The sequence below is a fragment of the Humulus lupulus genome, chromosome 1 (assembly GCF_963169125.1).
Source record: "Humulus lupulus chromosome 1, drHumLupu1.1, whole genome shotgun sequence".
Lineage (NCBI taxonomy): Eukaryota > Viridiplantae > Streptophyta > Magnoliopsida > Rosales > Cannabaceae > Humulus > Humulus lupulus.
Genome location: NC_084793.1, coordinates 7,060,333 through 7,075,521, shown reverse-complemented (window position 1 = coordinate 7,075,521; position 15,189 = coordinate 7,060,333). Strand labels below are relative to the sequence as shown.

General features: G+C 34.4%; 1 protein-coding gene across 2 annotated transcripts; it reads left to right on the top strand.

The window, feature by feature from the left end:
• Positions 1–1,038: 1,038 nt before the first annotated feature.
• On the top strand, positions 1,039–5,582 carry LOC133784637 (MDIS1-interacting receptor like kinase 2-like). 2 transcript variants are annotated; one of them, XM_062223930.1, is made up of 3 exons: positions 1,039–4,471; positions 4,574–4,956; positions 5,263–5,582. In XM_062223930.1, exons 1-2 carry the CDS (start codon positions 1,171–1,173, stop codon positions 4,945–4,947), a joined length of 3,675 nt encoding a protein of 1,224 aa, XP_062079914.1. In that variant the 5' UTR covers positions 1,039–1,170; the 3' UTR covers positions 4,948–4,956; positions 5,263–5,582. The 2 variants fall into 2 exon arrangements, with proteins under 2 accessions (XP_062079914.1, XP_062079919.1); XM_062223935.1 differs by lacking the exon at positions 5,263–5,582 and having other exon boundaries at positions 4,574–5,227.
• The last annotated feature ends 9,607 nt before the right edge of the window (positions 5,583–15,189 follow it).

Genomic DNA, 15,189 nt, shown 5'->3' with positions numbered 1-15,189 from the left:
AGAAAAAAATCTTACCACTTTGATCTGAAATGTCATACGATGAGATCCATGCACACTGATGATGATGAAGGAGTTTAATTAAATATTAAGTTTAATTAAATTTTATTTAAGTTAAAAAATGTATGGTTTTATTATTTTTAAATAATTATCATTGTAAAATATATCAAAAATATATTATTTTAATTTGTTTATTTAATTTTAAGTTATTTTTATAATCTACAGTTAAATATAAAAATATTATGTTAAAATTAACTGAAAAAAATAAAAATACCCTTAAAACCAAAAATTTTATACATAAGAGATATGACAGCCCAAAGCAAATGTGAATAGCCAAATATCACATGAATATTCAGCAACCAATTCGATAATTCCCTATTTTGTTTGCTTGGATAAATAAATAAATAAATAACACACTAAATAATAATAATAATAAATAGGAAGACATTCTTTGATATTAGAAGAACAGGGAAAGAGGATTTAAACTTGGGGACCTAAAAAAATATTTATATTATTTTAAAAGTAACAAACATAAATTAAGTATCATAACTAACTTCAAAAAATAAGTATAAAGAGATTCATATGAAAGAAAAGTATTTAAAAAATTTATGATTACCAGTAGGATAATTTATGACCATTCATTCAAAATAATGTATGAACATGTTGAATAACCAATATCATAATAATTAATTTTCATGAAATAATATTTTTTTTTAAATATCGTGGATCTTATTTTTTCGTATGCACAAGAGATGATCATATCCTATATGTATAATTTGATTTTGATCCAATAAGTTATACATGATTCACTTTCTATGTCAACAAAATAATTTCCTGGGAATATCATGGACACAAGCACTGCTGTCGGAGTTGATTTGTTCTTTGTTTTCTCTTCTTTTGCACTTATTCAAAGCTTCAAATCAAAATGGACCCTCGCTTCTGCTTGTCCTTTTCAGTTCCACTCTGAATTTTCTTAGCCGAATTTAATATATGTTTTGGAATTGTAGAAGTGGAACAGAGATACCAATCACCACAAAAAAAAAATGATTGAAATGTGAATGGTTTGATTCTGAAAGTCAAGAAAGTGGCATTAGTTTTTCTTTTGCTTTATGAGAGAGCGAAAAAAAAAACCAGTTTTGTTCGGATTAAGCTCTACAAACTGAAGCCATCACCATGAAAAGAGTTCCAAGAACTCGTTTCTCTCTTCTTGTTTTTCTTCTGCTTCACATTTTTGTGATTTCTTTGCTTCCATTGAAGATTACTTCCTCACCAAGAACACAAGCAAAGGCTCTGATAAAATGGAAGAACAGCTTGGCCATGGAACCATCAACTCTGGATTCATGGTCCAACAACAATATCAACAATCTCTGCAACTGGACTAATGTTGTCTGCGATGGCTCCACTAGAGAAATCTCACAAATAGACCTCTCAAACTTGAAACTGAATGGAACACTGGACCAGTTCAACTTCTCTCCATTCCTTAACATCACTGTCTTCAACCTCAACAACAATGGTTTCTCTGGTTTCATACCAACAGCCATTGGTAATCTCACCAAGCTCACTGTGTTGGACTTGAGTGACAATGATATTGAAGGACAGATACCAGTGGAGATAAGCCGGTTAACAGAGCTTCAATATCTCAGCCTGTACGACAATTTCCTTGAGGGGGCAATCCCTTACCAGCTCAGCAATCTACCAAAGGTATGGTACTTATCCCTTGGAGCAAACAACTTGGAGAATTCTGAGTGGTCTAAATTTTCAAGCATGCCTTCTTTGACCTACCTTGATATTTATTTGAATCTGTTTAATTCAACATTCCCAGATTTCATATCAAAGTGTAGGAACTTGACCTTCCTAGACATGTCTCAAAACAGCTGGAATGGTTCAATTCCAGAGTCTGTATTTTCCAATCTGGGCAAACTCCAATCTTTCAATCTCACTAATAATCAATTTAAGGGACCTTTGTCACCAAACATTTCAAAGCTTTCTCAGCTCACACACCTTCATTTGCCAAATAACTTTCTCAGTGGTGAAATTCCTGAAGGAATTGGTCTCCTACATGGTCTTGAGGTTCTTGAACTGTATAACAACTCCTTCAGTGGGAGAATTCCTTCTTCTATTGGCCAACTCAAGAATCTCTTGCGTCTTGATCTACACAAGAATTTATTAAACTCAACAATTCCTTCAGAGCTTGGTTCTTGTACTAAGCTCGTTTACTTGGCATTGGCTGAAAATAGTCTCCGTGGTGAATTGCCTTTGTCATTATCCAATCTGAATAGTATCACAGAAATTGGCTTATCAAATAACAAACTTTCAGGCCCTCTCTCCTCAGCCTTGATCGCTAATTGGACTGCTCTCACCTCATTGCAAGTGCAACACAACAGCCTCAGTGGGCACATTCCAAAAGAAATTGGGCTATTGACAAATCTTACCTTGCTTTTCCTATACCAAAATAACTTCACTGGTCCAATTCCCTCAGAGATTGGAAACTTGAAGGAACTAGCAAACTTGGATCTTTCTGGGAACCATCTTAATGGTCCAATTCCAACTTCTCTGTGGAATCTCAAAAACCTCGACTCTGTGCAACTGTTCTACAACAATCTGGTTGGAACCATCCCACCAGAGATTGGAAATCTAGTATCATTGTCAACTTTTGATGTTAACACAAACAGACTCTCAGGAGAGTTGCCGGTTAACATTTCCAGCCTCAGTAACTTGGTGGGGTTCTCTGTTTTCACCAATAACTTCAATGGAACAATCCCCAGAGACTTTGGGAAGAACAGTCCTAATTTGACATACATTAGCTTTTCAAACAACTCATTTTCCGGAAAGTTGCCACCATATTTGTGTAATGGGTTCAAGTTAGAGACTTTGACTGTGAACAACAACAGCTTCACGGGACCATTGCCCGAGTGCCTAAGAAAATGCACCAATTTGAAGAGAGTAAGGCTTGACGAGAATAATTTCACAGGAAATATTACTGATGCTTTTGGTGTTCACCCCGCTCTTGATTTCGTTCGACTAAGCGACAACCAATTCGTTGGTCAAATTTCAAGTACGTGGGGGCAATGTGTGAATCTCACCAATTTACAGATGAGTCGAAACAAAATCTCTGGTAAGATCCCACCTGAACTCGGGAATGTGAAGAATTTGCAAGTTTTGAGCTTAGAGTCTAACGAGTTAATTGGGGAAATTCCAAGTCAACTGGGGAGTCTTAGCCTGTTGTTCCAACTCAAGCTTAGCAATAATCATTTCACTGGGATCATCCCTCGAAGCCTTTCTAAGCTAACTAAGCTGGAAACTCTTGATCTGTCTGCGAACAATATTTCTGGGACCATTCCAACTTGGCTCGAGGATTATAAATTTTTGTCGAGCTTGAATCTTAGTCACAACAAGTTTTCTGGCGAAATACCTCAAGAGATTGGAAACTTGGGCTCGTTGAAGTACATGTTGGATCTCAGCAGCAATTCTTTCACTGGAGAAATCCCATCAAACTTGGCCAAGCTTTCATCACTGGAGATCCTCAACGTCTCAAATAATCAACTATCCGGCAAAATCCCATCGTCGTTTTCCAGCATGGTTAGTCTAGTTTCGGTCGATTTTTCCTACAACAACTTGACGGGTCCAATCCCAATTGGGAAACGTTTCCAAAACGAGAACGCCTTCTTGGGAAATCCTGGCTTATGCAGAGACACTGAAGGGGTCAACCTCAATCCGTGTAGCTCAATGTCAAAAGACAAATCTGGCAACAAGATTCTTATAAGGGTCCTTGTTCCCATCTGTGCTTTGATAATATTTGCGAGTGTGACTGTTATCGCTTGCTTGTTGTGTCAGAAAAGCAGACTCCTCAACCACAAGAATCGAAGCAATGACAAGTTCGACAACCCAGAGTTGTTGATATGGGAAAAAGAATCAAAGTTCACTTTCCGGGAAATTGTTAAGGCCACTGAGGACTTCTCCGAGAAATACTGCATTGGAAAAGGAGGATTTGGTAGTGTGTACAAGGCTGTTCTATCTTCGGGTGCTGTTGCTGTCAAACGTTTGAACGTGTCCGACTCGAACGAAGTCCCGAAGAGCTACCGCCAGAGTTTCCTTAACGAGATAAAGACTTTGACTGAGGTCAGGCACCGAAACATCATAAAGCTATATGGATTTTGTTCAAGGAGGGGCTGCATGTACTTGGTGTATGAATACATACAGAGAGGAAGCTTGGCAAAAGTGTTGTATGGCTTAGACAGTGAAGATCTTGTCTGGGAAATAAGGATGAAAATCGTTCAAGGCCTGGCTCATGCGCTTGCTTACCTACACCATGACTGTTCTCCGCCCATTGTCCACCGAGATGTCACCTTGAACAATATACTTCTCGAGTGGGACTTTGAGCCTAAACTGTCTGATTTTGGCACAGCCAGAATGTTGAACCCTGACTCTTCTAATTGGACTAACGTTCAGGGGTCATATGGCTACATGGCACCAGGTTAATTTGTTTGACAAATCCGTATAAAAGTACTTTTTTTATACACTAATATTTACAATACCCTTTTCACTAATATTTGATCATTTTTGCAACGAAAATCAGAGCTGGCACAGACAATGCGTGTAACAGATAAGAGTGATGTGTATAGTTTTGGAATTGTGGCTTTAGAAGTAATGATGGGAAGGCACCCTGGGGAGATGCTAGAATCACTATCAGCATCAACAAGAGCATTGTCAAATGGTTCTGAATTGCTTCTCAAGGATGTCTTAGACCAGAGGTTGCCTCCTCCAGATGGAGAATTGGCTGAGGCAGTGGTGTTCATGGTAACTGTAGCCTTGTCATGCGCTAGAACCAACCCTGAGAAGCGGCCAAACATGCGATTCGTGGCACAAGGGCTATCGGCTCGCATTCAGCCTTACCTCTCTGAACCTTTTGGCTCTATAACCATGAACAAGTTGACGGGCTTTCGAAAGTGAGAAGAAAATGTAAGTATATAAACTAGAGTTTAGTAATGATGATCGACCTCACATCTTTTCTTTCATCACTAATAATTAAATTGCTAAGCATAGTTTTCTATCTTAATTAGTCTTTAACCCATTCATTCACAATTTGGATCCGTTACTTTCTAAGGCCTAATAGTCTTATAATTGAGTCAAGCACATATTTTTTTTCCTCTTTATGTATATAGCAGCTTCCTCCAAGTTACAACTTATTATTTTAATATAAATTTAAATATAAAATATCATTATTGCACAATACCATAAGGCTGCACTGGTTGTTACCTCCCACAGGACACCTGAAACTCAATACGTATACAGCGGTAGACCTTCACAACAGGAGAACTAGTTTTGTGGCTATCCTAAGTGACTCCAATGGTACTATTATTGCTGCCATGTCAAGACCTGTCATTGGTACGTTATGGAGGCCATGGCCTTATTACACAGCCTCATATGGCTTCTTGAGATGCAATTGCAAGTAGATCTCACATGTCTTTAGATATGCTAATAGTGAGACTCATTTGTTAGCTAAGTTTACTCAAACGGTTACTCATTCTCCATTAATGAATGTTGTATTATAACTTCTCTCATTAATAATATAATTGTTTTTATCTCAAAAAATATATATTTTATATTTTATAACATTTAAATGTATATTAATATAATTATTAAATATTTAGTATTGTATTATAGTGATATTTTATAATATTTTAATTTATTTTAATATAATTATTATATATGTAGTTTTATATTAAATATTATAATATTTGAATTTATATTAATATAATAAATAAATATATATTTTTTTAATTAGTTTTAAAGTTATATTCTGTTAAATATTTAAAATATTCTATTAAAATTAACAAAAACAAATCGTCAAAACTAAAAAATTTATTTATCTACATATTTTTTATATAAAAGAGATATAAACTTAAAACCTAATTAATTTACCTTCTGGACCATATATGAAGAAGGAACTTTCTTAAGAACCTAATATGATGAGTGGTTCTTAAACTACAATTAATATAAATAAATATATTTATAATTTAATAGTAATTTTAATCGCTGCCTATAGAAATGTTTAAACTAAAAAATCATTTATGGAAAGTTAAAAAAAATACACTAAAATTAGAGTGTGCATGGTAGAAACACTATTACTAAAATATAATGTTTGAAATATGGAACCTAAACTACTCCAAAGAAAATGAAAAAGCCCTTCAAAGATGATAATGAGCGTTAACCAAGTAATCATTTTTTATTTAAAGCTCAAGATTAGCTAGCTTAAGTCAATATAACTAATTAACTCCATGAGTAAATGAACGAGTCAAAGACTGGAAAACAAAATACCGTAATTCATGAGTTAATGAACGAGTAGATCTAGTCATCACAATATCGATGTAGAATAATAAAGTGAAGGAAATTGTGACTTAAAACTTAAACGACAACTAAGCTAAATCATATGACAATAAAATAAATAAAAATTATAAATATATATAAATTATATAAATTAGGGATATATATTATATAGTAGGGTTTATATCTTTTGTAATCTTGTGTTTTTTCGGATTACTTATTTGGACTCTGTATTTTAAAAAAAATATTTTTGGACCTTATATATATTTTGTAAAATTGTTCAAATAGACCCCTAAACTTAATTTTGATGAAGAAAAAAATTAAATATAACAACACAGTTTTTAAGCAAAATGATTTTATTTTTGTGCTGCATTGTTAAATTTGTTAATTATTTGTAATTTCAGTTGAGAAAACTTTGACTAAAATCGAGTTTAGGGTTCTATTTGAACAATTTTACAAAATATAGGGTACAAAAAATAATTTATCAAAATACATGGTTCAAATAGTTAATGAGACAAAATACGGAGTCCAAAAATGTATAAACCCTATATAGTAAATCTCCTTTATTTTTTTTTGTCATTGTTATACATATATATTCTCGCAATCAAAAATCTTGACGACGAATATATTTTCCGTTGGTGTTTTGTTGCAACTATGCGTGTTAATTAGGATACATGTGACAACTCTATCATGTCACATTTCAAATAAGTAAATGAATTATTTATAAAAAAATAATTAACTTTTAAAAGAATGAATAATGATTTAAATATATATATATATATCTCTTTATTGCCAATTTCAAAATCATAACATTACAACAAAAATACTTAATTTAACCCAACAAATACTTAATTATTTTTCCCTCTTTATGTATGTAGCAGCTTCGTCCTAGTTACAATTTAGGGATCATATTTCTGTTTTAGCTTTGCATTTTTTTCGATTTTGGATTGTTCACTTGTGTAAGATTTGGCAATGTATATTCTTGGTGTATCTCATTATCAACTATCTTGGATAGTTTGGGTCTGTTTAAAGACCATGATTATATTGTATTATATAGGTGTAGTAGTATTTTTATCATTTGCTCACCCTTTAGAATAATGATTTGTAATTTTGATTTATTGGAAAGTTGTTGTACTTAACTTGATCTTTAATTCTTTTCTTGAGTATATGTTTTTATATAAAAAAAAAAAAAATTAGTGGGAGCTCACTTTTTCTTTTTCTTTTACTGTAAGAGTATTCTATTTTTGGCACTTAGATAAATTATAATTTTTTTTGCATGATGATATACATTATGGTTATAATAGGCATCCTACCAATTTTGAGAAATTTCGAATAATTTATAATACCAAAATTAGAGTTCAAACAGTGTCTGACTTTTTTTATATATGTGGAAAACATACTATTTGAATTCTGATTTCGGTACTTTAAATTCAATTTCCTAAAATTTTGGTAGAATGGCTGTAACGCCCCCACGTCACTATGGCTACTTCCTGGAATGACGACTAGCCCTACAAACCAACACGAGTCTTTCCTGCGTGCTTTATCCTCATTCGCACGCTTCCTGGGAAACTTTGTAATGCCCCACGTCACTATGGCTACTTCCTGGTGTGACGACCCTAAGGTAGGGTACGTCCGCCACATACTCGTAATTCTAGGGTTTACGAGTATGTTAGACACTTGACCAAATGAATTAAATAAAAAGATACTAAGAAGTACTGAAAATTTTAAAACATTTATATAAACTTATTAATAGAAATTATTACACGTATGAATACTTTAAATTTAATGTATCCATATGAAAATCTCTAAACCACTATTACATTGCTGCTGAGTCCGTGCTCTACAAGTTGCTCAACACCTAAAGCCACACCTGGAAAGATGTTGGAAAATAACATAATGAGCTAACGCTCAGTAAGCAAATCTCATGCATACACATACACATGAATGTCGTGAGTTTATAGTGCACATAAACTAATATGCTGACTTATGTACTTGTGCATTTCATTTATTGCTCATGCGCTTTCAAACTTTACTTTTATGCTCTTTCTTTTAGTTTCGCATTTTTATGGGCCCAATATCACTTGTGCACATTGTTTGATTCGGCCAATGCCTGCAGGGCTTGTTACACATATCACATAGAATCACATGGGTTCTCCTCCGGCTAGCCATCATCACAGCTAGGCTCATCATAACACTCATTTCATCGTTGCCACAGCTGCCATACTTATTACACATTTGGAGGAGAAAGATGGGAACATGGCAAACATATCTGAATGGTCAACTCTGACCTAGCTCCCACTAGTGGGCAGCCACTATAAGCCTTATAGACCTCCGTCTTCTTTACTGAACTTACTTAATTGCTTCATCAAAACAGTGGCACCCTTTTTTAAACATCTTATTATCACTTTTCTTAAGCCTTGTGTCATTAAAATGTTTAACTTTACATAAGACTTTTCAAGGCATTTCATAACTTTTCTCATATTCATATGCATGGTCTTATATCACATAATAATGTATCACATAACTATACATGCCATGCATACATGTAGATGTTGAAATGCCAATGTTCATGTTCATGATTCATGTTTGATGGTATTCAATCAAGGCATTCTATCACATCTTGTTGGAAAAATGATTCAGCCACTTAAGTAAGCTGGTACACGTGTGCTCTCTCCAAGACTGTTATGTTTTAGTTACAGCCTTTTATTTGTATATATATATATACTGTAAGGTTTTGTTTATTAATAACAACTTTGTAAAGCTGAGAAAAGGAGTTCTTGGAGAGCTGAGTTTAGTGAGAGAGTTTGGTGAGAATTTTTGTTCTGTTTTGAGAGAAGAAAACAGGGTTTGTAACTCAGGTGTTTGTGAGCTTGTCTCTGGTGCAATCTCTCTCTTTTGTAACACTCAGATTGAATAAAGTATATCAGCCATTTCTTGGCTGTTCAGACCCTTGGAGTAGGTTCATGAGAATGAACCGAACCAAGTAAACTCTTGCTGTTATCTTGTTTTTATTATCTTGCTTATTACTGATTCTTTTGTTTAGTTCTTGTTTGTTTGTTTGTTGTTTCACAACACATCTCATATAGCTCAAAACATCTTTAGTCATAATACATGTAGCTTTGGGTTTGTGGCGTTGTTATACCTTAACGTAGAGCTATGGCTCAAGTCTAAGGTTTCCAGCCGAAAAACTTAAATGCTTCATATATCATAACATATAACAAAATCATGAACATAGAAGTAATCCACATATTCATCAACATAAGAACACATACTTGCACATAATTCATATCAATCTTAACCAAGTAAGACATCTTTCACATATCACGAAATTCATCAATTACATATCACACAACACCATTATGATATTCATATAATCATTCTTCACATACTTATCATATGCACCATCATCATCCCATACTTAACTCATCAGATATACACAATCAATGTAGTCATGCATCTTACACTTAAGCACAAAAGGTGAGATTTACTTACCTTAGGTCCTTAGCTTATTTTAAAACTGCTTACCAAGAGTCAATCAATCAAATCCATACAAATCCTATTCAAGGCACATCATATATTAAATTCTATCAAAATCGTAAATATACACTATTGATAGTGTATATTAACAATACCAGAAACTATATAAATGATAATAATAATAATTATTATCAATGTAATGCAAATAACTCTTCATATAAAATCATGCTTTAAACATTGCTCATAAGATAATGTACTCTTATGATAATAATAATAACGACAACAACAACAACAACAACAACAACAACAATAATAATAATAATAATAATAATAATCACAACAACAATAATAATAATTATCGTCTATAAAAAAACTTATTTCAATATTAATAAAAAAAATACTCCAATAGCAATACGTATATGAATGTATATATTCAAATAGTCATTTTATAAAAGAAATTACATTTTTAACATAAAATTATAATAATCGATATTGTGATAATAATATAATTATAAATATTTATATTATTATTAATTAGTCATAACACCAATTTCAGTGATATAATAAATATACTTTCTTCAAAATTCACTGGTCTTACAAATATCAATAACTGTAAGAAACTAATATTTGATATTATTTTAATATTCAAATATTAACAAAATATTAATATATAAGATTAATTATTGAATAATAGGTTTACTATAAATCACACTTTTCATATATATATATAATAACAATAATAATTAAAATTACTTAATCGTAATAATTTCCATATTAATAGAAAATCAATTAAATATGTATTTTTTATAATTTATTTAATATTTAATATTTTCTAGAAAATTGGACAGCACAACGGCTATAAAGTTCCCAAAATCAAAATATGTATCAGAAATACATATAATCCCAGACAGCCAGTATAATTACAGAAAAATATTCCATATATCAAGAATATATAATTATATACTATAAATACACGTAATAACAATTACTCTAATCAATAACAATATAGGTCAAAGAATTTATACCACAATGATCAGGTTCCACAACAAGTCAAATGATGATTTTCTGAGACTCAAAACGTACTTCGAAACCTCGAACACTAAGTTTTGATCGTTGGTCTACGGTGGATCGCGGTGGCTCGTGGTGGGCCCACCACCCAACTATGGTAGATGTAGGAACAAGTTATTGGGTTTTGAAGCCCACAACACGAGGAACACGATGGTGGTGACGGATCGGCAAACGGATGTCCGAGGTGGCCGAATCGCAACTTTGAAGTCGCGGGGTGGCCGAACTTAAATCGACCAGTTGAGGTGTTTAATCGGCGAGTGAGCTCTAGATTCCCGCGTGGTCGGTAGTTCGGAGGCCTCTGAATCCAACGGTCCGGCGCGTGGCTATAATTGGTGACCGCCGGTGGATGTTCGGTGGTCGGGCAGACACACGCACGCGAGAGAGAAAGAGAGAGAGAGAGAGAGAGAGAGAGAGAGAGAGAGAGAGAGAGGCTCGGTTAAAAGACTGAAGCCTTTTTTTTTAAATTACACTTGGACCCAAAATATTAAAATTCTTTTCAAATAAGCCCTTTAGAAAAACTTTCTTAATTTTATAAAAATCCCTAATTAAAATTATATGACATTTGGGTCCAATACTTGACTACTCAAGTTTCTCACTCTTTAATCTCATTAAAAACAGAAAATCATATTTTAAACACTATTTTTCCATTACTATATCTTAAATTTTTAAACTTGTACATTTTTTTGTATTGAAACTCTAATTTATAATAAAAAAAGGTATTATGAAAATGTTAGATATTACACCTGGAATGACGACTATCCCTACAAAGCAACATGAGTCTTTCCAGCGTGCTTTGTCCTCACTCGCACGCTTCCTGGGAAAACTTCCCTGGAGGTCACCCATCTCAAGATTACTCCAGGTCAAGCACGCTTAACTTTGGAGTTTTCAAGTGATGGGCTACCGAAAAGAAGATGCATCTTGTTGATATAGGTAGTACCCATCAATCTATTTAAGCCATCTTCAACTGTGTAGTCCCATACCTACACAGTCTTAGAATCATCACACTTGAACTTCCCCAGGCAGTGTGGGATTGCACAACTTTACCCGGTATTTCCCCTTACGGATCACAGGATTCTGACTGGCATAATCACCCCCCCTTGCGGGCCCGACGTCCCCGTCGGCCACACTTCCGGCTGGGTCAAGGCTCTGATACCATTTGTGACGCCCCACATCACTATGGCTGCTTTCTGGAATGATGACTGGCCCTACAAAGCGGCACAAGTCTTTCCAGCGTGCTTTGTCCTCACTCGCACGCTTCCTGGGAAAACTTCCCAGGAGGTCACCCATCTCAAGATTATTCTAGGTCAAGCACGCTTAACTTTGGAGTTCTCAAGTGATGGGCTACCAAAAAGAAGATGCATCTTGTTGATATAGGTAGTACCCATCAATCTATTTAAGCCATCTTCAACTGTGTAGTCCCATACCTACACAGTCTTAGAATCATCACACTTGACCTTCCCTAGGCGGTGTGGGATTGCACAGCTTTATCCCGTCTTTCCCCTTATGGATCACAGGATTCTGACTGTCACAATGGCTAATATAATTATCATGTACGATGTTGTTATCCTTGTTTTCCCACGAGACACGTGGTATGACACGATGGGTCCATGGACTCCCTCAAAGAGATCTGGGCCCATCCTCAACCTGATGAACAAGGAAGAAGAAAGTCCTGATAGCCCAATCGTCAATGAACCCAACAACGTTCGATGGGCGTGACCATAACAAGGGAACCGAGACCAAGGTGCAGGCCCAACTCATCTTCTTGGTCCCGACCTACCCGTATCCTCTGGGATGCCAATAGAGGTAACAAGCTCACTAGTCTGGGAATAGACCTTGTCGAGAATGAACCCGTCCTAGTAAGCAAACCAGGATTCCAGTAAATGAACCGGGACATTAGTAAAGGAACCCAGACCAGACGTCCAGATAGGGCAAGTTTGATCTTCCCTCACGGTGACAGGTCCCCGAGAAAAATAGAAGTTGGTCTCCTCAACTGACCTGCAGAGTAGGTTACGCACAGAACGTACACTGTTCCTAGGAAGCAGTACTGTCACTATTATGACAGATCTTGTCCCTAGGATCCCCTTAGAAGCCCACGCAGACCAATCTGAGGATATGTACTATTGGCAGCTATAAGGTTTCGCTATGCCCAAGTCGGCCCAATGGGCCCTAACTAATATGATTTATTAAGCAACATTCTTTGTATTATGGCTCCATTAGCGAGCAAACTATGATTACATCCTTATTGGGCCAGGATTAGTCTGGCCCAAGCCCATTGCACCTAACTACCTATAAATAGGGCAAGTTGTGCACTGTAGTGGGGATCCTAGATTTTCTCTTGTAAGCAATTACTCTGCTCAAACTTGCAGAAAACTCCATTGTCAAAAGCTCTCTAAGCTCTAATACAACTGACTTGTGGACTAAAGCTCATTAATGCCCCAACCACGTAAAAACCTTGCTTGCATTCTAAATCCTTTCTTTTTAAGTTCTCTTATCTTTTATAATTATAGTTTTTGAAAAACTTTGTAAACAGCTGTCATAAAAAAAAAAAGTTATAGTTTCTCCAAGTATCGAAAACATAATACACTCCTACGGTTAGGGAAAAAATAATGTTCCTACCCAAGAAACTCCTTATATTTATATATATGTGTTTGTCAAGTATCAATTATAATTAAGTGTTAATAAATTTAAAAGCTTTGGATGGGGGGGGGGGGGGGGGGGGTCCAACATCCAATAAAAACTGACCGAACCGATCCAATAATCATCCAATTACATATATGCTTCTAATTTAGATGAATTTGTATTGTATGCTTCTAAATTATTAGAACTAAATAGTTTTTTTCATTTGGATGAGTAATTTGTGTATTTTATAATTGAAATATATATGAAAATTAGATTTAAAAAGACTCTAAATGATTGGATGAATCTGATCTGATTCAATAAATAACCAGGGGATGCATCCAATGGATGGAACCGATCCAATCTAATTATTCATTGGATCGGATCGGATCGGTTGACTCAATTCAATCGGATTAGATCGGTTGTAAAAATTCAACATCCAATGAATAATTGGATTGGATCGGATGGGCTTAAATTCATTGGATATGATTCATTGAACATGTTAATGAATATAATATGAATGAGATTAATGCATGGAAAATAATATCACTAGAAGTCTACAGACATAAATTAGTCTGAAGAAAAAAGTTATCATTCAAACGATGATAAAGAATGTTTACCAAATAAACATGTTTCATTCAGAGGTCAAGATTTACTGCAGTCAATATGTGTAATGACCAAACTATTTCTAAGACCTTGGACCATTAAAACTACTAAACATAGCTACTACTTTGAAGAAACATTCATAAGAAATAATCATATCTTTATTAAAACTCCAAAATAAATGTAAAATGGGGTATGGGTTCCCATTGTTTAAAACATAAAACATTGTTTGATAAAACATAAAACATAAACTTTAAATACTAGTCGTGGAATTACATCAAGAACATAATTTAAAAAACTAAAATAAACGTCATCCTCGATCGACACGCAGTCCACTCAATCCGTTCATTTGCAACACACATGCCAAGCTTCCAAGAATCTTTCCGCCTCCGTATCCAGTTTCCTGCATCACACTAAAAAAAATAAAGGAATGAGCCTAATGCCTAGAAAGGAAAACCTACTAACACCATAAACATACACATAAAATCATATCATAACATATGAAAAAAAAACATATCATAAACATATACTATAAGCATACCATAAACATATGTCATATACTACTACAATGACCATCATACTACTTGGGGCTTGTTTAACTAAGCAAGTCATATGCCCAATAGATTTGTGGGGCTTGCTAGCCAAGCAAGTCATATGCCCATAAATTATTGGGGCTTGCTAGCTAGACAAGTCATATGCCCAAGGTCTAATATCATACTATACATAATGTTAACATATCATAACACAACATAAGATAACATAACAAATAACATAAGCATAACATATCATATCATATCATATAAGCATACAAAATTCTATCCTATTTTCCTTACCAACACCGGGATATTTGAGAACAAATGCGGGACTTAGAACACTCCTAAAACCAACAATAGAATGGTGAGTATTTCTAACGAATAAAGAATAAATGTAGAAACTAAACCATCAAGAAGAAACTTACTAAGAAAGAACTTAAGTTTCAAGAACCTAATCAAGAACCAATAACGAAAGTTAGGATCTGAATAAAAGGAACTAAATAATTTAAAGGATTGAACTTAAAGAATAAGAGTACCTTAGTTGACCTTATGGATTGGTCTAACTCCAATA